This window comes from Rhamphochromis sp. 'chilingali' (assembly GCF_963969265.1).
Source record: "Rhamphochromis sp. 'chilingali' genome assembly, chromosome: 19".
Taxonomy (NCBI): Eukaryota; Metazoa; Chordata; class Actinopteri; order Cichliformes; family Cichlidae; genus Rhamphochromis; species Rhamphochromis sp. 'chilingali'.
In genome coordinates, this window is record NC_137946.1 from 33324274 (window position 1) to 33350057 (window position 25784).

The window sequence follows — 25784 nt, forward strand, 5'->3', positions numbered from 1 at the left end:
TGTTGACCTCATCTCTGTAGTCCGACTCATCCCCCCTTGAGATGAGTCCAACCACTGTGGTGTCATCCGCGAACTTTATGATGGTGTTTGAGAGATGGGTAGGGGAGCAGTCGGATGTGTAGAGCGTAAACAGGAGGGGACTCAAAACACATCCTTGTGGAGACCCGGTGCTGAGTGTGATGGTGCTGGACAGGTGGGGGCCGAGTCTGACTGACTGTGGTCTATTTGTCAGGAAGTCCTTGATCCAGAGGCAGATGGGGGTGGAGAGTCCCAGGTGAGACAGTTTCTGGACCAGGATCTCCGGGATGATATGATTGAATGCTGAGCTAAAGTCCAGAAAGAGCATTCTCACATAGCTCACAAGCCCCTCAGAAAGAGGTTCTTGTTTGAGCACAAAGGTGGCAGCAGGAAACAACAAGATTTGGGTGAAGCTGGAAAGTAATGGGAGAGTATTAGCATAAAATCACAAACTATTACGAAAGCTATGTCAATTGCCCGAATACAGCGGTCATCCCACATGTGGTCCATCCGTTAAAGGGGGAGAGAGGGCCCATAGAAAGAAAAGAAGCGTAACAACTAGGAGAACCGACACCTAGTGAGTATAAAGATAGCAATCTGTGGCTAGATTGGCTAATTTAAAATACAAAAGAGCAAAAGGTGTTAGACTGTGTGGTGTGCGCAGCCGCCCGCCCACATGTATTCACTGAACCTGGTCCTCTGTATCCCATTGATACATGGGGGACTTGGTTGTATGTTTAAATTAACTGGAAGTGCTGTTTCTACAGGAAACTACTCCACTTTGGCCAGGCTGTCCCCACAAATTTACGACAAAACAGGTCCAGGACATTTCACCCCGAGAAAAGCTAACTATACTTGTTTTAATTTTACAGTAAGCGATCAGGGAAGCCACAAGCACGACGCTGGAGATGTCGACTCTGACTGGTGATCCGCTGTGATGTATCTGTCCAGAGGAAAGGTAAATCAAATCGGTGAGTACAGGCTATTCGTCAGAATCCCTAGCTGGACTTCTGGCCTGTGTGTCATGGTACGTGTCGGGGCGCCTTTAGTTTTAGTGGGTGAAAAGGGGGTGCGACTGGGTGAACCCGGCATTGCCCAATTAACAGCGAAGCGTGGATGCCATGTTTTGAGGAAGCGCTTGATAGGCTCATTTGACCTTTCTGTGGGTTCACCAACGTGTATAGAGGCTATTGGGCTGCCTAGAGGGGTTCCAAACGAATATAAATTGGCTGACCAAATTGTGGCTGGGTTTAAAACGTTGCCAGTAGTTGTGGGGATTATTTCAATTATCCCAATTACTCCAAATTAGATTGTTGACCTTATTAATTACATCCACTACAATGTGCTTAGGTACGCAAACTTAACTTGTGATGCAGTAGAAGGATTAGCAGAGCAATTAGGACCCACTTCTCTTCTCAACAATACTCCCCCTGATGAAACTGTGACCAGAGCACTGGAAGGCCTGAAGACCTTGTCTCAACTCATGTATGAGCTCTTGGGAGTTGACAATCCGCTGGAGGAGGGGATGACCTCTTTCTCTGGGCAATGGAAAGGTTGCATTATGTCCATTAGGGTTTTCTTATCATAGCTATTTTGGTCATTTGTGGGTGTTGTGTGCCTTCTCTTGGAGGATTATTTGGTAAGGGCCCTGATAACAAAGGATTTGCCTTGAGTTTTCATGAACAAAGCACCTTTGATCTTATTATCATTGCAATTACATCATTCAAAATCTGAGGCAATGTGGACACCCTCTGGGAGTCTGTGCCTATAAGACAGCGGAGAACAGTGACAAACAAGCTGTGCGTTGATGTATTAGTCTACCAACAGCTTTACATCAGCTTTTCTATAACTCAGCCTCATTGTTTTCACTACTATAAAGTTCCTCCTGTAACTTTTATTGTTTCTGATAAGATCATATGGACTTACTATCTCATAAGATCTGTAAGTGTAAAATAACGTTCTTTCAGGATGATGGAGAACTACACCTACAACAGCTACATCCTCCAGTTAGAGGGCTTAAACACTTCAAAGGATTCTCTCTACCCCGCCTTTCTTTTCTTGTTTTTCTCCTACCTGTTTATAATGATTATAAATGTGGGCATTACTATTTTGATTGTCATGAACAAGAATCTTCACCAGCCCATGTATCTCCTTTTTTGCAACTTGCCATTGACTGATATTCTTGTAAACTCTATCGTGGTGCCCCGTTTGCTTATAGACCTTATGAGACCTCCATCTGAGCGCCTCATTAGTTATTATCAATGTGTTGTTCAGGCCTACATTGCGCACTTGGTTGGAACCACAAGTCACACTGTTCTCATGATTATGGCCTATGACAGATATGTGGCCATTTGTAATCCTTTTCACTATGTTTCCATAATGACCAACAAAATGATGATCAAGCTGACAGTTTGTGCCTGGGGAGTGGGCTTTGTTTTGGTCGGGATTCTTCTAGGTCTGACCACACGACTGAGTCGATGCAGGACTTTGATCACAAACCCCTACTGTGACAATGCCTCATTGTTTAAACTTTCCTGTGAAAGTGTGGTCATTAACAACATCTATGGTATCACTTTCACTGTGGCTCTTTATGTGGGCTCTATAGGGGCAATAGTTCTTTCCTATACAAGCATTGCAGTGGTTTGTCTGACCAGTAAGAACAAGTCTTTGAACAGTAAAGCGTTGAAGACCTGCAGCACTCATCTGGTTGTTTATCTGATTTTGACACTTAGTGGAATGGCACTTATTACTCTGCATCGCTTCCCTCAGTACTCAGAGTACAGAAAAATCTCTGCTCTTCTGTGTTATATGGTTCCAGGCAGTCTGAACCCCATTATTTATGGTGTGCAGTCCAAAGACCTACAAAAAGCCCTTTTGAAGTTTTGTGTATCCAAGAAGGTTTTGGCATCATAAACAGAATGTGTTTCTGTTTGTTTTTATAGAAATTCAACATCTAAAGGGAGATCATCTCTGACAGCTATTTTAATCATAATTAGATGGAAGTTAATGTTTTTACTGCTGTAAGAAACTAATGTATAAAACTTTAGTCAGCATTTCAAAATGTGTGTATGTTTGTGTAAAATAAAAGCTTAAGCCAATCTGTGGTTTTGTCTCATTCATGAAGTTTAATTTACATTAGATGACGTTAAAGACAAAAGCAAATGTTCGCTATCTGCTGGTAAGCCTTTGTTAAACACAGACACAAGGACTGTGCAGTTTTATTGGAGCTAAATACATAATTAGTATTTAAGAAAGAACATAATGGTATGAAACCAGCAATAACACCCGGTTATACCGATGTAATGAATCAGAGTAATGGCCAAGAGAATACCTTTGCATGGGAGTAATTTTTAGTATTCTTACTTATACCATAGCTTTCATTTAAAACCAAAAAAGACAATCTCTGGACTAGGGATGGGTACCGGTGTCCGGTGCCATGATGGCACCGGTTCTGACATAAACGGTAGTAACCAGACCGAAAAGCAGCGCACATTTCGGTGCTTTATTTCGGTGCTTTTTTTCCCTGAGCTGTGATACACTTCTAGACAATCATTTTACGTTTCCGAGGATAGTAGGCGGGGCCAGGTACGTACGTTCTTTTATGCAGAGCTACAGATTAAAAATGCCCAAGGCGAAGCGGTCAAAAGTCTGGCTGTACTTCACAGCAAAAGATGCAAACTCAGCAGCCTGCAACAAGTGCTTTAAGCTGATACTGTCAAAGGAGGTAACTCCTCAAATCCGATGAAACACCTAGCGACGCATAGCGTTTTTTTCTCTCCAAAAACCAAGAAATGCGCTGTATTTGATAGCTTGCTGCGAGATCTCACACCGAGCGCATCTACTGCGGTGTGGTGCCTGTTATCGGACCCGGAGTTAGCAACATACCTAAAAACACGAAGAGGAGAGTCCTGGCCCCTAGCCCTGCCAGTGTAGCAGAAATGATGACGGATGATGATGGCAGCAGCAGCAGCAGCCGTTCTTCTCTGCGTGAGTAATTTACGTTGAGTAGGCTAACCACGTTATTAAATTAATGCATGTAAGGTGAACTAGCAAACATCATCATATCTACATGCGGCTGTCTTCTTGTTTGATGGCAGCTACTCCCTTCACCCTGGCCAAAAAGGCTAAAATGACCAAAGAAAAAGAGGGAAACAGCTGAACATGAGCGGTTTTTGGACAAAGTTTGTGTTTTTTCCATTGATTAAGCACTGCTTCCAGCCAAGAGTGATACCATATATGCCCTATAGCTGCAGAAAAGGCTAACATTGTTATCTTTTTACAAAAACCAAATCAAATCAAATCACTTTTATTGTCACATCACATGTGCAGGTACATTGGTACAGCACATGTGAGTGAAATTCTTGTGTGCGAGCTTCACAAGCAACAGAGTTGTGCAAAATACAATAATGTAAACAAGCAAAATACAAGAATGGCTACATCTGAAACTAATAAATATATGTACAATATATAATAGTATATGCATTTCTGGATGTGTATAGTAAATATTTTCCTACGTGTGTGTGTGTGTGTGTGTGTGTACACATATTTTACAAATTAAATAGAGTAAACAATAAATAAAATATATAAAATATACAGAGTTGAGACATGTGCAAAACAGTGGCATTACTGTACAGTATGGAGTGCATAATGTTAAAGTTCCAGTAGTGAAGCTGAGGTGTCTATGACGTGTTCAGCAGTCTGATGGCCTGGTGAACCAGCTGAACATGAGAGGTTTTTGGACCAATTTTGTATTCTCCATTCTTTAAGCACCGGTTTGAGCACCGTTTAAGCACCGGCACCGTTTCAAAAGTACCGATTTGGCACCGGTATCGGATAAAACCTAAACGATACCCATCCCTACTCTGGACTTATATCTGATTGAGATGTTTATATGAACTTAAACAGGCCGCTTAAAATACAGCTGAATTAAAACAATACTCCAAATCCCTCACATTTATGACACATGCACACTAGCCAATTTTGTTCTTACTACTGTGCATATGTTGGCAAATCAGACTGGAACAGTGAATTAGGAACAGTTCACAAAATCAGCACATATCACCATTTTGGTTCAGTATTGTATATGTAAGAAACTGAACCTAAACTGAAAGAATAATAATAAGTGTGTGAATGCGAGAGTGAATGAATAGTGGAAATTAGTCGAATTGTAAAGCGCTTTGGGTGCCCTGAAAAGTGTTATATAAAACCAATCCATTATAATAAGGCAATTTGGCATTAGGCATGTCATTGTGATAATCTTAAGTGAGATTCTTGTACAGTAAAATTTGAGTTGTTGATTTCCAAATGCATTTCATTTGTGAGGTAAAAAAACCCCATTAAGATTGTTTTCTTTAAATTCATAAAGTTACTGCATAAAGTACATCAATAGTTACTCATTCTCTCATGTTAACTAAAAGGAAAATGTTTTTAAAGAGTATGATTTTTATGCTAAAATACAATGACCCTGCCATCTGTCAGACCTTTCGTGCATGTTCAGAACACAAAGGGTATAAAGTTCAGTCTTTTTTTTTTTACTCTTGGTCTGCTTCACCTTCTTCACTTTGGGGCCTAGTTGTCTGAGACAAAAAGAAATTACAAACAGAGATTAACAATAACCCAGTTATTTATAATACAATAAGGTTTTGGAGGGAAATGCACAAAAGGTTGGGCAGAGAAGATTTTTTTGACTCCTTTATTGAGAAACAAAGACTTTGTTCTAGGAATGTCTCGCAGTCTGTTTGATATGTGGCATAACAACAGGCTAAGGGTGATTTGTATTTAAACAACACACTGATGAACTTTCAGCAACTGGATTCAAATTTTAATATTCCTAGAGAAAAAATTTTTTTGGGCTTTCTCCATGTTTGTCATTTTGTTAATTCTGAAATTTCACAATCTGCAGAAACAGCTATATATGAAGATTTGGAGACTTTTCTTATTAAACAAAAAGACAGAACTCATTTTATTTCTGCCTTTTATTCTTTACTTTATACTCATAGTAGCAGCACATTGAGTGCTATTCATAAATGGGAGAGAGATCTTAATAATCAATATGTGGAGGAGGAGTGGAAACATAGCTAGATCTACTTTTACTTGCAACTGTTTGCAAGATACCCAATAAAAAAATTTGACACCGCCTAACTCCTAATGCCTGCATAAGATTACACCTGATGTGTCTGTATCAAATCAAATTCAAATTTTTATTTGTCACGTACACAGTCATACACAGTACGATATGTAGTGAAATGCTTGGACAACTGCTCGTGACCTAAAGAGAACAAAAAAGGAAAAGGCTATGAATAAGATAGGAAATAAATATGAAAAATTAAAAAGGGTAAATTTAACTAGGAAGGAATAAAATATAAATTAAGGTTAAAAATGAAATAACTGTACAACACAAATTAGAATGAAGGGTAAATTTAACTGGGAAGAATAAGATAAAGATAAATATATAAATTAAAGTTGAAAATAAAATAACTGTACAACAAAATACACAATACACAATATAGAACTATATAAGAATGTATGAAGAAATCTAAATCTAAATAAATATATACACAATAACAGCAGCTGTACAAGTATTAACCGGAAATGAAGAATATAGTGACCAGTGTTGTGCAAAACCAAAGTCCAGAAAGTCCAGTGTGTGTGTAAGAACCATATGTGTGGGTCAGTACTGTGTGGTGGTGTGATTGAGAGACCGTATCGCCTGCGGGAAGAAGCTCCTCCTCAGTCTCTCTGTGTTGGTCTTCAGGGAGCGGAATCGCTTTCCTGACCTCAACAGAGAGAACAGTCTGTTGTTGGGATGGCTGAGGTCCTTCACGATCTTCCTGGCCTTGGTCCAGCACCGCCTGCTGTAGATTGAGTGCAGGTCAGGGAGCTCGGAGCGGATGGTGCGCTCAGCTGACCGCACAACCCTCTGTAGAGCTCGTCTGTCCTGCATGGTGCTGTTCCCGAACCAGGTTAAGATGTTTCCCGCCAGGATGCTCTCTATGGTGCACGAGTAAAAGTTCCTGAGCACCTTGGAGGGCAGTTGGAAGTCTCTCAAGCGTCTGAGGTGGTAGAGACGCTGTCAGGCCTTTTTCACCACGGTGTTGATGTGACAGGACCATGACAGGTCCTGCGTGATGTGAACTCCGAGGTATTTGAAGCTGTCCACTCTCTCCACTGGGCACTCGTTGATGACGGGGGTCTGGTAGTTCCTCTCCTGCTTAGTGCTGAAGTCCACTATCAGCTCCTTTGTCTTACTGACGTTTAGAAGGAGGTTGTTCCTCTGGCACCAGTTCTCCAGATTCCTAATCTCCTTCAGGTAGGCCGTCTCGTTGTTATCAGAGATCAGGCCCACCACGACGGTGTCGTCAGCAAACTTGATGATGGTGGTGGAGCTGGTAGTGGCCACACAGTCATATGTGTACAAAGAGTACAGCAGGGGGCTCAGAACACACCCCTGGGGGGCTCCAGTGCTGAGAGTGGTGGAGGCTGAGACATGTCCGCCCATCCTTACTGCCTGTGGTCTGCCAGTTAGGAAGTTGGAGATCCACTGACACATAGATGAGCTGAGTCCCAGATGCTCCAGCTTGGTGGTGAGTGTGGAGGGAATTATGGTGTTAAATGCAGAGCTGTAGTCTATGAAGAGCATTTTAACATAATTCCCCCTTCTAGTGTCCAAGTGAGTGAGTGATGTGTGGAGGAGATGAGAGATGGCATCGTCTGTGGAACGATTTGGATGGTAAGCGAACTGTAGTGGGTCCAGTGTGTCTGGTAGTGAAGAAATGATGAAGTCTCTGACCAGGCGTTCAAAGCACTTCATCACTACTGAGGTGAGGGCTACAGGGCGATAGTCATTGAGAGAAGCAGGGTGGGGTTTCTTCGGGACAGGAACAATGATGGACTCTTTGAAGCATGTGGGGATCACCGACTGAGATAAAGAGATGTTGAATATCTCAGTGAACACAGGAGCTAGCTGGTATGCGCAGTCTCTGAGGATACGACCTGGGATGCCGTCTGGTCCTGCTGCTTTCCTGGTGTTCACTCTCTTGAAGGCTCTCCTTACTTCATGCTCGGAGATGACGAGCACGTTTCCGGTGCTGGCAGTATCTTCCTGTCTGCAGCCGTTAGCGCCGCTAACACTAGCATTGTTGGAGACTTTAGCTGCAGCCTCGAAGCGAGCATAGAAAGTGTTCAGCTCGTCTGCCAGAGTCACGGCCGCGTTCGTCATACCGGTTGTTGGTGCTTTATAGTCCGTTATTGTCCTTAGTCCCCGCCACAGGCTCCTAGAGTCACTCTGTTGGAGTTGTGACTCTAGTTTCCTCCCGTAGCGCTGCTTCGCCTCTTTCACCGCCCTCCGCACGTTATATGACGCGGCTTTGTACGGGTCCATGTCCCCCGTCATGAGTCCCGTGTTGTAGGCAGCGGTGCGGGATCTCAGAGCGTCGCGGATGGTTTTATCCACCCACGGCTTCTGGTTGGGAAACGTTGTGATAGTCTTTGTCTCCACGGTATCATCCGCTAGTTTCCCGATGAATCCCACAACCGCTTCCGTAAACACGTTGACGTCATCGTCGGAGCTGTTTCTGAACATGCCCCAGTCTGCGTCATCGAGTGCGTCCTGTAACGCGGCCACCGATTGATCCGTCCAGCGCGCGACCTTCCTCTGAACCGGAACTTCCTGTTTCAGCCTTTGTTTGTATTTTGGCATGAGGAAGATGGCGGCGTGATCAGATTTGCCAAACGGGGGGCGGGATTGTGCCTTGTAGCCGTCCTTGACCGTAGTGTAGCAGTGGTCCAGTGTCCTTTCACCCCTGGTGGGGCAGGTGATGTGTTGATAAAAGTTCGGCGCTGCGCGTTTGAGGTTGGCGCTATTAAAGTCCCCCGTCACAATAAGCGCAGCGTCCCGGTGTTGTGTCTGGTGCTGTGTGAGTGCCTCATGCAGCTCGCATAAGGCGGTGACCGTGTCCGCTTGTGGTGGAATATAAACGGCACTTACAATGACCGATGTAAATTCCCGAGGTAGATAAAAAGGACGACACATGATGGACAGTAGTTCCAGATTTGGTGTGCAGGAGCGTGTGAGAGGAACAACGTTCGCACTGTTGCACCAGTTGTTGTTCACCATTAAACACACGCCGCCTCCCCTTGACTTCCCCGAGTCCCGTGTCCTGTCCATGCGGTGAACCGAGAAGAACTCGGCCGGCTGGATGGCGTGGTCCGGCACCGCTGGGTTCAGCCATGTCTCGGTGAAGCAGAGGAGATTGCAGTCCCGAATGTCTCTCTGGAACTTTATCCTGGCCCTGAGGTCGTCAAGCTTGTTCTCCAGTGACTGGACGTTGGCGAGCAGGATGCTAGGCAGAGGTGTGCGGTGTGCACGAGCTCTCAGCCTGTTCCTGACGCCGGCTCGCTTCCCTCTAGGCCGCCGCCGCTTCCCTTTGTTCTCCCTCGAGATCTCACTCGGCCAGCTCGGATCCGGAGTTAAAAACTTCGAATTGTGAGTACATTGAATACCAATAGAAACAAGAGTGTCACTGTCATACCTAATGTACCCAATGGTGATGATTTTGCCGATTTAGAAACGCTGAAAACTAACTTAAAAAGCAAAGACAAAGAAAAAGTGGTCGGAGCAGTCGTGACGGCAGCCGACCTCACCGGCGCCATTAAATGTCAAAAAGAAACTTGTACCTTTTCCCATTACTTTTGGCAATGCAAACTAATTAAAAGATTTTGGAGTTCTATATCTCAAGATCTGAGTAATATCTTTAAGAATTGGATCCAAAAGGACCCTGGATATTTTATTCTTGGTTTACCTTCAAAAGAATTAACATTAACTTACTCACAGCGTAAATTATGTGATAAAATATTGTTGTTAGCTCAGAAATGTTTTCTTATTCTTAACTGGGTTAACTTCCTAAGACCTGAACTCTTCCACGGCATGCATTTTTAATTTCTCTTTGATATTTGGGCTGATTGGAACCCAATGAATGTAAAAACAAAGAATTACTGTTTTGTTTTTTTACCCGATTTTAGTTTCTAAGAAAAATGAGAGCCACATATGAAGAAATTCGTTTTAAATTTTGATAAAACAGAGGCAGTGTAATGTTCTCGTAAGTGGATATCAGTCCCTTGTGGAGCTAAAATTAGTATTTTGGTCTAGACAACCCAAAATGTGATTTTTAGATGGTGACTGGATTGCTTTTGAAATGCCTTTGAAATTGTCTTGTTCTTTCAGGTCCATGCAAAATAAAAACAACATCTTCACAATACAGCTGGAGGGTTTAAATGTCCCACAGGAAGCCACATATGCTGTGTTTCTTTTTCTTTTTTCTCCTACTTGTTTCTAATTGTTGCAAATGTGGGCATTGCTGTTTTGGTTTTTGTTGACAAGAGTCTTCACCAGCCCATGTATATCCTTTTTTGTAATCTGTCCATTAATGATTTATTTGGAAACTCTATCACGATCCCTCGTTTGCTTGTAGACATGTTGAGGCCTCCGTCTGAGCGCCTCATCAGTTATTATGAATGTGTGGTCCAAGCTTTCACCACACATATGTTTAGTACCACAGCTCACACAGTGCTTATGATAATGGCCTTTGACAGATATGTAGCGATCTGTAATCCTCTGCGTTATGCTGCAGTAATGACAAATAAGATGTTGATGAAGCTGACAGTTTCTGCCTGGGGGGTGGCCTTTGTTTTGGTTGGGATTCTGCTCGGTCTGACCTTGAGACTGGGCCGATGCAGAACTCTGATCAAAAGCCCCTATTGTGACAATGCTGCACTGTTTAACCTGTCCTGTGAGGATGTGTTCATTAACAATGTCTATGGCCTCACTTTCACTGTGCTTTTGTTCACAGGTTCTATTGGTAGCATGGTTCTTACCTATACTAAGATTACTGTGGTGTGTCTAACCACTAAGAACAAGTCCTTGAACAATAAAGCCTTGAAGACCTGCTGCACTCACCTGGTTGTATATCTGATTTTTTTGTTCAGTGGTATGTCCATAATCACTCTGCATCGCTTTCCTGAGTACTCAGGGAGCAGAAAAATTGTTGCTGTCCTGTATCACATCATCCCTGGAAGCCTCAATCCCATCATTTATGGTATGCAATCCAAAGAGATATATCAAATGTTAAGTTAAAGAAGGTTTTGCCATTATATTAAAGACAATTTTCAGGGTTATTTGAACAGTTTGAAGTGACATATTAATGTTTTTTAAACTGACAGTGTGCAGAGATTGTAACCTGATTGTAACCAGGGCGCCACGATCTTCAGTAAGTTGGACTTGCGCAACGCCTACCATCTGGTGAGAATCCGTGAAGGGGATGAGTGGAAAACGGCCTTCAATACTCACCTGGGCCATTTCGAGTACCTTGTGATGCCGTTTGGCCTGACCGATGTGCTTTTGTCTACTTAGAAGAGATTCTCGTCTTCTCCAAATCTAAAGCGGAACATGAGGTCCATGTAAGGCAGATCCTGCAGCGCCTACTGGAAAATAGGCTCTTTGTTAAAGGAGAGAAATGCGACTTCCACATGGATTCAGTGGCATTTGTGGGCTACATCATCACCAGAGGGGATTTGAAACCTGACCCGGCAAACGTTCAGGCAGTGTTGGACTGGCCCAAACCACCCGATCGCCGGCAGCTTCAGCGCCTTCGGGGGTTTGCTAACTTCTACAGACGTTTCATCAGGGATTTTAGTAAAGTTGCTCTACCTCTCACTAGGTTAACGTCACCCAAGGTGCCATTCCAATGGGACCGGCTGGCTCAGGAAGTCTTCTCTTGCCTCAAGGAACAGTTCGCCACCGCCCCAATCCTTCGCCAGCCAGACCTCTCCCTGCAGTTCATCATGGAGGTGGATGCATCAGAGACTGGAGTAGGGGCCGTGCTCTCTCAACAGTTCGAAGGTAAGCTCCACCCCTGTGCCTTTTTCTCCCGTCGTCTTTCCCTAGCCGAGAAGAATTATGACATCGGAGACCGCGAACTTCTGGCCGTGAAGCTGGCTCTGGAGCAGTGGAGACACTGGCTGGAGGGGGCCGCACAGCCGTTTATTGTATGGACTGAATACATCCGCTCGGCGAAATGGCTCAACACATGGCAGGCCTGGTGGGCTTTGTTTTTCACCCGGTTTAATTTCACCATCACTTACAGGCCAGGCTCCCGAAACGTTAAACCAGACGCTCTTTCCTGGCAATTCGCTCCAGTCGGAGAGAAGTCTGACCCTGGATCTGTTCTGCCTGCTTCCTGTATTATTGGAGCCGTTACGTGGGAGATCGAAGAGCTCGTCCGGGAGGCACAAGAAACCGACCCTGATCCTGGCACGGGCCCCCCTGATCAACTCTTCGTTCCGGCGGCTGTCCGGTCCCAAATGCTCCAGTGGGCTCACACAGCCCATTTTTCCTGCCATCCAGGAGTTAACCGCACCACTGCATTCCTGCGCAGGTATTTCTGGTGGCCCGCCCTCATTAAAGACTCACGGGAGTACGTAACCGCCTGCACCACTTGTGCTCAAAATAAGCACTCCAATCAACACCCGTCTGGACGTCTGCAGCCACTCTCCACACCCAGCCGACCCTGGTCCCACATCTCTCTGGATTTCGTCACTGGTCTGCCACCATCTGCAGGTAACACTACAATATTGACCATTGTTGACCGTTTCTCCAAAGCTGCCCATTTCATTGCGCTTCCTAAGCTCCCTACAGCCTTGGAGACTGCTCGACTCCTCACCACACATGTTTTTCGGCTCCATGGCATCCCTGAGGACATTGTCTCGGACGGGGCCCTCAGTTCACGTCACGGGTGTGGAAGGAGTTCTGCTCTGCCATAGGAGCCAAGGTCAGCCTCTCCTCTGGCTTCCATCCTTCCGCCATGGATGGAGTATGCTCACAACAGTCACACATCCTCTGCTACCGGCGTGTCACCCTTCAATGCTTCTCTGGGATACCAACCACCTCTGTTTCCCATGGTTGAAGGTGAGCATACTGTTCCATCTGTCCGACATCACCTCCGCATGTGTCGCAGGGCCTGGCGGGCCACTCAGGCGGCTTTACTCCGGATGAAGGAACGCAATAAAGCGCTCGCGGATTGCCACCGGAGGACAGCCGCCCCTGAATATGTGGTGGGGCAGAAGGTATGGCTCTCCACTTGATTCGTGCCCTTACGTGCCGAATCGAAAAAACTCTCCCCCAACTTCATCGGCCCATTTGAAATCAGTGCTATAATCAACCCTGCATCCGTCCGATTGGCACTGCCACGCAATATGCATGTTCATGATGTATTCCATGTCTCTCAGGTCAAGCCAGTGGTCTCCACCCCGGTGTGCCCTCGTTCGAGGCCCCGCCGCCCCCCCGGCTCGTGGATGGCCAGCTGGTTTACACCGTCTCGTGCGTCATGGACTCCCAGCGCCGGGGATTTCAGTACCTGGTTGACTGGGAGGGCTACGGGCTAGAGGAGCGTTCCTGGGTGCCCCGGTCGGCTAGCGTGGATAGAGGTCTGCTCCGGGACTTCCACTGCCTGCACCCGGGTAAGCCTGGTGGGTCACCGGGAGGCTCCCGTTGAGGGGGAGGGGGGGGGGGGGGGGGGGGGGGGAAGGGTACTGTCATGGTCCCTGTGCCTCCCCGGCCAGCCCAGTGTGGCCACAAGTTTTTGTTGTTTTTCTCTCTCTCCCTCTCTCTCTCCTACCTGTCTGCCTGGGTGGAGCTCTGATTGGGCTCCTGCCCTTGGCCCACGCACCTGCAGCTGATCTCGAATGAATTGCAGTTGATCCCTGGCTCTTCTTAAGGCTGGGGCTCTGAGCTATTCGTTGCTCGAATATTGAGTAACCCTCATCACTATTGCCTGGCTTCATTGTGAATCAGTGTTTCCCGTGCTTGCCGCCGACTTACCCTCGTCTATGTTTATAGGTTTATTTGGACCCGCCCGTTTTGACCCCGTGAGTGTGAGTGGGTTGCTCGTGTGAGGAGTGTTTAGACAAGGAGCGGAGCAAGTGTGAAGAAGTGTGTTTCCCCGGCCTATTGATCCCCGGGACCCTGGTGTTTCTCTCCACCCCCCCTTCACGTGTACATAGCGCACTGGAGTGATTAATAAAGTGTTGTTGAACCATGCTACCTCAGTCTGTGCCTGAGTCCGTCCACCACCGTGACAAACCTGGCTTAATAAATGAGATCTTTGCCAACTCGATCCGTTGTCACTATTACAAATTTACTTCTCCAATTCTATTAATATGAATTAAAGTCATTACATTTCTGTCAGTACCAGATTGCTAAAATAAAAGGGAGTAATGCAACACTGCTGAAACTGCTTCTGAAGCACTGCTTTTTGCACTCTATCTGCTAGGGGTGCAACAATACTCGTATCGATATTGAACCATTCGATACAGTGCTTTCGGTTCAGTACGCATATGTATTGAACAATACAAAATTTTTAATTTATTTTATCAACTTTCCTTCTGATGATGCTGTCTGTGTTTAATAGTTTAATAGTTTAATTATTTATATAGCACATTTAATTACAACAGGAGCGTTGACCAAAGTGCTGTACAAGAATACAACATACATAATAAAAACAACTTAGAGTATTAAAGGCAAACACCAAATATGAATTAACAAATAACTCTCATGCTGTATTAAAAGCCAGTAAATAAAAATGCATTTTAAGATAAGATTTAAAAAGATTGACAGTATGAGCCTGTCTGATGTGTAGGGGTAAATTATTCCACAGCTTAGGCGCTACGACTGCAAATGCTCGATCACCTCTATGAACCAGCCTCGACCTTGGTACAGCTAAAAGCAAAAGATCACTTGATCTAAGAGATCTAAGGGGGGTATAAGTCTGCAAGAGGTCAGACAAATACCCGGGAGCCTGTCCATTCAGGGCTTTGTAAGTCAACAATAAAATTTTAAAATTAATTCTTAAGCGGACAGGGAGCCAATAAAGGGAGGCAAGTACCGGGGAAATGTGTTCACATCTTTTAGTACGTGTCAGAAGACGAGCTGCAGAATTCTGGACCAACTGCAGCCTTGCCAGGCAGGTCTGGCTGTCTCCAGCATATAAGGAGTTACAATAGTCCAGCTGGGATATAATAAAAGCATGAATCGCTCGTTCAAAGTTTTTAAAAGATAAAAATGATCTCACCTTAGATAAAAGCCTCAGTTTGAAGAAAGACCGCTGTACAACTGAGCTAATTTGTTTTTCAAAGGTGAAATTGCTGTCAAGTATAACCCCCAAATTTTTGGCATGTGATTTGACAAAAGTGTGCACTGTGTTGAGCGCTCAGTGGATCTGCGCTCGACAGTGCAGCCTAGGCGGAGTAGTCGAACGCAGATTCACTGAGCGCAGGGCAAGCTAGCGAGACAGAAGTTAAGCTCTCGTTGCAACATGGCAAACTGAACCTCCCCCAACCTCATTCTGGCGTTTGGAACTATTTTGGTTTTCATGTGACGTATGACCCTGAAGGTAAGCGCGTCATGGACAAAAGTAAAACAGTATGTCGGATGTGCCACGCAATGCTCAATTACATGGGTGGGAACTAGTGTGTTAGCGCAGTTAGCTCGTTAACGTGTTGGCCGTCCAGCCCCATGCACGGGGCGATCCGTGGTAGCTCGTTAACGGAGATTTGCTGTGTTGTGGCGTTAACGTCATTTCAACGAGATTAACGCTGACAGCACTAGTGGGAACACAACGAATATGACTGCACATTTACTCCGACAGCATCCTAGTGCAAAGACAAGTGGAAGCAGACAAAAACAACAAGCACGCATGCTACAAACTTTACCCGAGTCATTTAGACAGCCGTTAGCACAGGATTCTCCTTATGGGGACCTGATATGTTTAATATGCTGCTGAGAATATAGCCCAGAAGAAGCGTATAGTATAGCTTTTATTTGGGAAAGAGCCATTTCTCTGTAATAAACTCTCTTTTCCAAAGATGAGTGATTCCTCCATCAGATAGATTTATTATTTTGTTACTTTGTTGTTTCAGCAACATTAAATTTAAAAACTGTACTTTTGAGTTAAAATATATATTTATAATTTTAATAAATGACAAATTAAAAAGGCATGAACATTTTTTTTGTATCGAAAAAATATCGAACCGTGACACCAAAGAATCGAACCGAACCGTGAATTTTGTGTATCGTTGCAGCCCTACTATCTGCGTGTATTATAAGGAAAAGATGGAAAGAAATTCCTTGTCAAAATAAAAGATACCTGAATGAATTGAAATGGTAAAATGCTTGTTCCTACTAATTTGGTCATTTGTGGGTGTTGTGTGCTTTCTCTTGGAGGATTATTTGGTAAGGGCCCTGATAACAAAGGAATTGCCTTGAGTTTTCATGAACAAAGCACCTTTGATCTTATTATCATTGCAATTACATCATTCAAAATCTGAGGCAATGTGGACACCCTCTGGGAGTCTGTGCCTATAAGACAGCGGAGAACAGTGACAAACAAGCTGTGCGTTGATGTATTAGTCTACCAACAGCTTTACATCAGCTTTTCTATAACTCAGCCTCATTGTTTTCACTACTATAAAGTTCCTCCTGTAACTTTTATTGTTTCTGATAAGATCATATGGACTTACAATCTCATAAGATCTGTAAGTGTAAAATAACGTTCTTTCAGGATGATGGAGAACTACACCTACAACAGCTACATCCTCCAGTTAGAGGGCTTAAACACTTCAAAGGATTCTCTCTACCCCGCCTTTCTTTTCTTGTTTTTCTCCTACCTGTTTATAATGATTATAAATGTGGGCATTACTATTTTGATTGTCATGAACAAGAATCTTCACCAGCCCATGTATCTCCTTTTTTGCAACTTGCCATTGAATGATATTCTTGTAAACTCTAACGTGGTGCCCCGTTTGCTTATAGACCTTATGAGACCTCCATCTGAGCGCCTCATTAGTTATTATCAATGTGTTGTTCAGGCCTACATTGCGCACTTGGTTGGAACCACAAGTCACACTGTTCTCATGATTATGGCCTATGACAGATATGTGGCCATTTGTAATCCTTTTCACTATGTTTCCATAATGACCAACAAAATGATGATCAAGCTGACAGTTTGTGCCTGGGGAGTGGGCTTTGTTTTGGTCGGGATTCTTCTAGGTCTGACCACACGACTGAGTCGATGCAGGACTTTGATCACACACCCCTACTGTGACAATGCCTCACTGTTTAAACTTTCCTGTGAAAGTGTGGTCATTAACAACATCTATGGTATCACTTTCACTGTGGCTCTTTATGTGGGCTCTATAGGGGCAATAGTTCTTTCCTATACAAGCATTGCAGTGGTTTGTCTGACCAGTAAGAACAAGTCTTTGAACAGTAAAGCGTTGAAGACCTGCAGCACTCATCTGGTTGTTTATCTGATTTTGACACTTAGTGGAATGGCACTTATTACTCTGCATCGCTTCCCTCAGTACTCAGAGTACAGAAAAATCTCTGCTCTTCTGTGTTATATGGTTCCAGGCAGTCTGAACCCCATTATTTATGGTGTGCAGTCCAAAGACCTACAAAAAGCCCTTTTGAAGTTTTGTGTATCCAAGAAGGTTTTGGCATCATAAACAGAATGTGTTTCTGTTTGTTTTTATAGAAATTCAACATCTAAAGGGAGATCATCTCTGACAGCTATTTTAATCATAATTAGATGGAAGTTAATGTTTTTACTACTGTAAGAAACGAATGTATAAAACTTTAGTCAGCATTTCAAAATGTGTGTATGTTTGTGTAAAATAAAAGCTTAAGCCAATCTGTGGTTTTGTCTCATTCATGAAGTTTAATTTACATTAGATGACGTTAAAGACAAAAGCAAATGTTCGCTATCTGCTGGTAAGCCTTTGTTAAACACAGACACAAGGACTGTGCAGTTTTATTGGAGCTAAATACATAATTAGTATTTAAGAAGAACATAATGGTATGAAACCAGCAATAACACCCGGTTATACCGATGTAATGAATCAGAGTAATGGCCAAGAGAATACCTTTGCATGGAAGTAATTTTTAGTATTCTTACTTATACCGTAACTTTCATTTAAAACCAAAAAAGACAATCTCTGGACTTAAATCTGATTGAGATGTTTATATGAACTTAAACAGGCCGTTTAAAATACAGCTGAATTAAAACAATACTCCAAATCCCTCACATTTATGACACATGCACACTAGCCAATTTTGTTCTTACTACTGTGCATATGTTGGCAAATCAGACTGGAACAGTGAATTTGGAACAGTTCACAAAATCAGCACATATCACCATTTTGGTTCAGTATTGTATATGTAAGAAACTGAACCTAAACTGAAAGAATAATAATAAGTGTGTGAATGCGAGAGTGAATGAATAGTGGAAATTAGTCGAATTGTAAAGCGCTTTGGGTGCCCTGAAAAGTGCTATATAAAACCAATCCATTATAATAAGGCAATTTGGCATTAGGCATGTCATTGTGATAATCTTAAGTGAGATTCTTGTACAGTAAAATTTGAGTTGTTGATTTCCAAATGCATTTCATTTGTGAGGTAAAAAAAAACCCCATTAAGATTGTTTTCTTTAAATTCATAAAGTTACTGCATAAAGTACATCAATAGTTACTCATTCTCTCATGTTAACTAAAAGGAAAATGTTTTTAAAGAGTATGATTTTTATGCTAAAATACAATGACCCTGCCATCTGTCAGACCTTTCGTGCATGTTCAGAACACAAAGGGTATAAAGTTCAGTCTTTTTTTTTTTACTCTTGGTCTGCTTCACCTTCTTCACTTTGGGGCCTAGTTGTCTGTGACAAAAAGAAATTACAAACAGAGATTAACAATAACCCAGTTATTTATAATACAATAAGGTTTTGGAGGGAAATGCACAAAAGGTTGGGCAGAGATTTTTTTGACTCCTTTATTGAGAAACAAAGACTTTGTTCTAGGAATGTCTCGCAGTCTGTTTGATATGTGGCATAACAACAGGCTAAGGGCGATTTGTATTTAAACAACGCACTGATGAACTTTCAGCAACTGGATTCAAATTTTAATATTCCTAGAGAAAAATTTTTTGGGCTTCCTCCATGTTTGTCATTTTGTTGATTCTGAAATTTCACAATCTGCAGAAACAGCTATATATGAAGATTTGGAGACTTTTCTTATTAAACAAAAAGACAGAACTCATTTTATTTCTGCCTTTTTGTCACAGCTCGGGGCAGCAGCCATGTGAAGAGTGGAAGGAGGACTCAAACGCAGCACTATTTCAGACGTGAAGGGTGATTTATTGACAATACTGAACATAAAGTGGAGATGGCAAACAGAACTAAGGACGAACTAAACTGGGAGAAACTACACAAAGGAGTGGCAAACCTGAAAAACCTGGCAAAACACAGGTGGAGAAGCAGCCACAGGTGGAGAAGCAGCCACAGGAGGCCGGACGGGCTCCTCGGGCCCCCCAGCCGACGTGGCAGCCGGTGTGGCATGAGGCCGGACGGGCTCCTCGGGCCCCCCAGCTAGCGAAGCAGGAGGCTGGACGGGCTCCTCGGGCCCCCCAGCAAAAACAGCCGCAGAACCAGCGGGCACCGGGGCCCCCGGCACACACAAAACAAAACTAGGAGGCACGTGGGCCTCTGGCACACATGAAACAAAACTAGGAGGCACGTGGGCCTCTGGCACACATGAAACAAAACTAGGAGGCACGTGGGCCTTTGGCACACATGAAACAAAACTAGGAGGCACGCGGGCCTCCGGCACGCATGAAAAAGAACCAGTAGGCACGTGGGCCTCTGGCACGCATGAAAAAAAACCAGTAGGCACGTGGGCCTCTGGCACACACGAAACAAAACCAGTAGGCACGTGGGCCTCTGGCACACACGAAACAAAACCAGTAGGCACGTGGGCCTCTGGCACACATACAGAGGGCTGCAGCTGCGCAGAGCACTGACCCTGCTCAGGCAGTGACAGCCCGGTGCAGTTCACAGCTGGCATCTTGGCCTCCAGGGGTCCAGAGTAAGCTGAGGGCAGTAACCCAGCCTCTGGGGAAGCCCCGGAGTGAGCAATAGTCTCTATTGTTGCCAGCTTTTGAGGAACAGGTCCGTTGTAAAACAGTTCATCTCCCTGCTTAGAAACAGCGGTGGAAAAACAGTGTGAATATTGTGACTCAGCCATTAACTGAACTACGGGTTGTGGTGATGCACTTAAACCCCCGCGGAGCCATCATTTTACCCCCGCGGAGCCATCATTTTGCGTTTCTACCTTTAAAAGCCGGAGAGCAGTCAAATGCTGGAGGAAGCTAAATTGGCTAGTCATTCATATGTATATTAGGCTGTTACCTAGGAATTCTGGAGGGAGGGGAGTGGGGGGGGGGGGTGATTGAGGGGGTGGGGGAGCTGCTAAAAGCTGTGAACTTCCCTTTTGTGTTTCATCTTGATGCATTCTCAATCATCCAGGGAAATAAATCTCCAAAAGTCACCAACTTGGAGTGTTTCAGTTTGCCATCTTAGGGAGAAATCAACACACATGGGTGTATGTCCTTTGTTGCTGAGATTTATTGATAAAAACAGTACAAAAAACCAACCATTTGTACACATATTTACAAATAATAATAAAAAGCGAGTGAGTACATTACAACATTTTCAGCAATCACTCACAATCCTGGCACTGCCATGGTATCTGTAGTCTGCATTTACCACATGTGTATCTGTAGCAGTGAACACATCGCACAGTGGCCTGATTTTTCTTGCATTTGTGTTTGACCTGACACGTGGCTCTTTTTCTAGGGCTAGGTGTGGAGGGTTGTGCCCGAAGCAACTGTTCTTTTCTTGCCTTCTTCGCAGCTACATGAGAGCGAGCCAACTCTGTTGCAAGCGCCACCAGGAAGTCCACCCGTCTTTCCTTCGTCCCGGTGCATGCTTGATACAGCACATGTGCATTCAGTGCTGCCATGTCAATCATGTTATAAAACACGGCGACTGGCCAGCGCCGTGTTCCTTTGCGGACAGTGTACTCCCGAACCATCTGGTCCATCACATCCACGCCACACTTTGTTTTGTTGTAAAGGGTGACAGTGTTTGGCTTCCTTTTGGTAGTGTTATCAGTCTGAACCACGCTGTGCATGCTGCTAAGAATATAGACTGTCTTCTTCCGTTTGGCCGCATACGCCGTCAGCGTGGCAGCAGAGGTTGAAAACACCTAAGAAATAAGATAAATTGTTATTTCCATAGCCCTTTTACACACAATGAAACACATAAACATAGAACCACAAAAGACCTGCAACATACCTGAGTGGTGAACTCATTGCGATCTGTCTGTCTAGTGGATTGAGGAATTTCCCTGCGAATCCTGTTGACTGTGCCGAGGATGGTGGTTTTCCGTCTAAGAAGTTTTTGCGCAAGTGAAAGCGATGTGAAAAAATTGTCCGTGGTAACATTTCTGCCCTTGTCTAGGAATGGTTCCATCAGCCTCATTACTACATTTTCAGAAAGTCTCTCCCCATTGGGACGATTGGGGTCCTTGCCAAGATATGGGAAGACATTGCAAATGTACTTGGATTTTAGGTCGCAAGCCACCCAAAACTTGATCCCAAACTTGTCCGGCTTACTTGCAATATACTGCAGGAAACAGCACCGAGTCTTTGATGGGAAAAGCTGTTCATCAACGGTGATATGTAGACCAGGGTTGTAGCATGTGATGCAGTTGGTGACAAATGATCCCCACAGACTGGAAATTGCAGCGAACTTGTCAGTCTTTGCTCGATCACAGCGGGTGGACTTGTCATCAAAGCGTAGGTGTTGCATGATGTCTTGGAAGCGGTTTCGTGCCATAGTTCCAATTATCTGTGGGTTTCCCAGGTTTGCTGACCAGCAGTCATTTACAGATGGAACCCTGTAAACCCCCCGCAAGATGACAATTGCGATAAATGCCATTAGTTCAAGGAGGTCCATGAACCAATGAACATGCTCCGTTTGCTGTGCATGTTGAATAGTCCATTCTTGAATGCTACGAAGCATGTCAAGAGTGATGAAACACAGGAAGCTCTGAAGGCGACTCGAGATACTTCTCCTGGCCTTAGCCGTTGGCTCTCCATCTGCAGCGTACGCTTCTATTGGGGTGAAAGGGAGACGGGTCCCCACATGTTCTTCACGCCACACTGTGCCATCTTTCGCTGTCTCAGTCCCCAAACAAGCTCTCTTTTTCGGTGGAGAAGCAGTCTCCTCATCTGCAGTGTGAACAAATTCAAATTGTGAGCAATGGGAAGGTCAAACAAAATCACAAATGCATGCATAGATACTAATTATAATTCCAGTATCTCTTCCTCTGTATCAGAATAATGTCTGAAATATCTTACTTACTAACTACATCCACTTACTTGTTTGAAATGAAAAAGGAAATAACATGAAATGAAACTAACCGGAAGACTGATCAGACAGCTCTGAGTCCGAATCCGGCTGAACTTCTAGGTCTTCTCCATCCGAGTCACAAGGGTCGACTTCCCTCAGGATCATTTCCAAGGCCTGCTGAGTGGTGAGTCTTCTCTGCATTTTCTTTCCTTGGAGAGGAGGTCCGTACACCACAGAATTCTTCAGGGCAATGAAGGATTAGGCTAAGTGCAGTGAGATTGTATCATATATATACCCATATATCAGACCACTGGTACAATAAAAGCATAATCGCTTGCAGTGTCGCTAAGCGGGGTGTGACGGGTTGCCACAATGGACGGGTCTGATTGATGCCACAATGGATGACTGATCATTGTGACTGGTCCATTGTGGCATCAATCAGACCACTGGTATAATAAAAGCATAATCACAACTGATAAGTTCGCTGCAATTTCCAGTGTGTGGGGATCATTTGTCACCAACTATGGTGGACTTGCATTTGTGTTTGACCTGACAGTCAAACACAAATGCAAGAAAAATCAGGCCACTGTGCGATGTGTTCACTGCTACAGATACACATGTGGTAAATGCAGACTACAGATACCATGGCAGTGCCAGGATTGTGAGTGATTGCTGAAAATGTTGTAATGTACTCACTCGCTTTTTATTATTATTTGTAAATATGTGTACAAATGGTTGGTTTTTTGTACTGTTTTTATCAATAAATCTCAGCAACAAAGGACATACACCCATGTGTGTTGATTTCTCCCTAAGATGGCAAACTGAAACACTCCAAGTTGGTGACTTTTGGAGATTTATTTCCCTGGATGATTGAGAATGCATCAAGATGAAACACAAAAGGGAAGTTCACAGCTTTTAGCAGCTCCCCCACCCCCTCAATCACTCACCCCCACTCCCCTCCCTCCAGAATTCCCAGGTAAACAATCAGAAGAGTCTGTTCAGTGACAGGTTGCTTCTCCCCAAGACAAGAACTAACAGACTTAAAAACTCCTTTGTCCCACACGCCATCAAACTGTTTAACTCCTCTCTGGAGGGGAGAGGGAGGGAAAACAGGAGAACAAAGGAGGGGGGAACAACTAAGCTGTAGTGCCTCTTCACCTCACTGTGCAATACCTTGTGCAATACTTTTTGTAAATAGTCAACAGTCCAATAGACTCAATACTTGAAATGTGCAATTCACTTGTATTTTTATTTTTTATTCCTATTTATTCTATTTATCCCCTTTGTATATTTTATTTATATTTGTCTCTGTATTTATATATGTGTGTGTGTGTGTGTGTGTGTGTGTGTGTGTGTGTGTGTGTGTGTGTGTGTGTGTGTGTGTGTGTGTGTGTGTGTATATATATATATATAACAATTCTGTAACTGTAACTTCGGTCGTTGCTGTGCTTTTTGGAAGTCGAATTTCCCAGAGGAACCCACCCGAGGGATTAATAAAGTTCTATCTTATCTTATCTTATCTTATCTTAATATACATATGAATGACTAGCCAATTTAGCTTCCACTTCCACCATTTGACTGCTCTCCGGGTTTTATAGGTAGAAAGGTAGAAGCCTGGGGATGCTAGTGAACTACGGGTTGCGGTGATGCAAGCGGTGGTGGTGGCTGAGTGGCTAACTGGAGCGGTGGCAGAACAGGTAATTGTGTCCTTGGGGAGGCTAGCGGTTGAGCTACAGACTGGGAGGCTTGTGGCTGGACACAGAACTGAGCCGGAGAATGGCGATAAAGTCCTGGCTCAGAAGGGGCGGCAGAGAAACAGTCTCTCGGTTTCACAGAGGGTTTGTACACGCCCACTTGCGAAGGATCTGTTACCACGAAGGTAGGTAAGCGACCCGTACAGTCTCCCATCCCGCTCTGAATAGCCCCAGAAAACAAAGTCCCGGAATCTGGGGAAGCCAATGCATCCCGCTCACTCACCGCCTCGGGGTGCTCGAAAGTAAATGCAGATGGGGGGTGAAGTCCAAGGTCCAAAAGGAGAAACTCCCGCTCCCACGAACAGAGCGAGTCCAGAAGCCATGGGAGACCGGTCACCAGACGCTGTAGCCGCCTCTCTATAGCGCGCTGGGACGTGCCACCCGGGCTTTCCAGCCACAGGTCGATCAGCTCCTGTGTGGCATCGATGAGCGTCTCCCGTAGCTCCCTGGACGGATTAAGCGCTGCTGGGTCCATCTTGTGGTCGCGTCGTACTGTCACGGCTCGGGGCAGCAGCCGTGTGAAGAGTGGAAGGAGGACTCAAACGCAACACTATTTCAGACGTGAAGGGTGATTTATTGACAATACTGAACATAAAGTGGAGATGGCAAACAGAACTAAGGACGAACTAAACTGGGAGAAACTACACAAAGGAGTGGCAAACCTGAACATGAAGGGAGAACAGCAGGGAGAGCACGCAGGGAAATTCACCGGGTATGAACACAGACGACGCGACGAGGAACAGAGGCAAACACACACTATAAATACACAGAGAGACACTGGGAAATCACACACAGGTGGGAGACACAGCTGGACCTGATTAACCTGACGAGACAGGGGAACACTAACACCAGGGACCAATAGAGGGAGCACAAACCCAAAACCCAGTATCTAAAATCCCAAAACACAAACCATCCCAAAACAGCCCAAGAATAATAAAGAGAATAATAACAATAAGGAACACAAACACAAAGTCACTGAGTCATGGCCGCAGGACCATGACACTTTTATTCTTTACTATATACTCATAGTAGCAGCACATTGAGTGCTATTCATAAATGGGAGAGAGATCTTAATAATCAATATGTGGAGGAGGAGTGGAAACATAGCTAGATCTACTTTTACTTGCAACTGTTTGCAAGATACCCAATAAAAAAATTCGACACCGCCTAACTCCTAATGCCTGCATAAGATTACACCTGATGTGTCTGTATCAAATGTCAAAAAGAAACTTGTACCTTTTTCCATTACTATTGGCAATGCAAACTAATTAAAAGATTTTGGAGTTCTATATCTCAAGATCTGAGTAATATCTTTAAGATTTGGATCCAAAAGGACCCTGGATATTTTATTCTTGGTTTACCTTCAAAATAATTAACATTAACTTACTCACAGCGTAAATTATGTGATAAAATATTGCTGTTAGCTCGGAAATGTTTTCTTATTCTTAACTCAGTTAACTTCCTAAGACCTGAACTCTTCCACGGCATGCATTTTTAATTTCTCTTTGATATTTGGGCTGATTGGAACCCAATGAATGTAAAAACAAAGAATTACTGTTTTTTTTTTACCCGATTTTTGTTTCTAAGAAAAATGAGAGCCACATATGAAGAAATTTGTTTTAAATTTTGATAAAACAGAGGCAGTGTAATGTTCTCGTAAGTGGATATCAGTCCCTTGTGGAGCTAAATTTAGTATTTTGGTCTAGACCAGTGTTGG

The 25784-nt window shown here is 44.1% G+C and overlaps 2 protein-coding genes across 2 annotated transcripts; both read left to right on the forward strand.

The window, feature by feature from the left end:
* Positions 1–1986: 1986 nt before the first annotated feature.
* LOC308387718 (olfactory receptor 8G17-like) lies at positions 1987–2931 on the forward strand (the record flags this gene model as incomplete). The annotated part of the gene is made up of 1 exon (XM_080867969.1): positions 1987–2931. One exon carries the CDS (start codon positions 1987–1989, stop codon positions 2929–2931), a length of 945 nt encoding a protein of 314 aa, XP_080724095.1.
* Positions 2932–16629: 13698 nt separating this feature from the next.
* On the forward strand, positions 16630–17574 carry LOC308387720 (olfactory receptor 8G17-like; the record flags this gene model as incomplete). The annotated part of the gene is made up of 1 exon (XM_080867971.1): positions 16630–17574. The coding sequence occupies one exon, from the start codon at positions 16630–16632 to the stop codon at positions 17572–17574; it is 945 nt and encodes a 314-aa protein (XP_080724097.1).
* Between the last annotated feature and the right edge of the window lie 8210 nt (positions 17575–25784).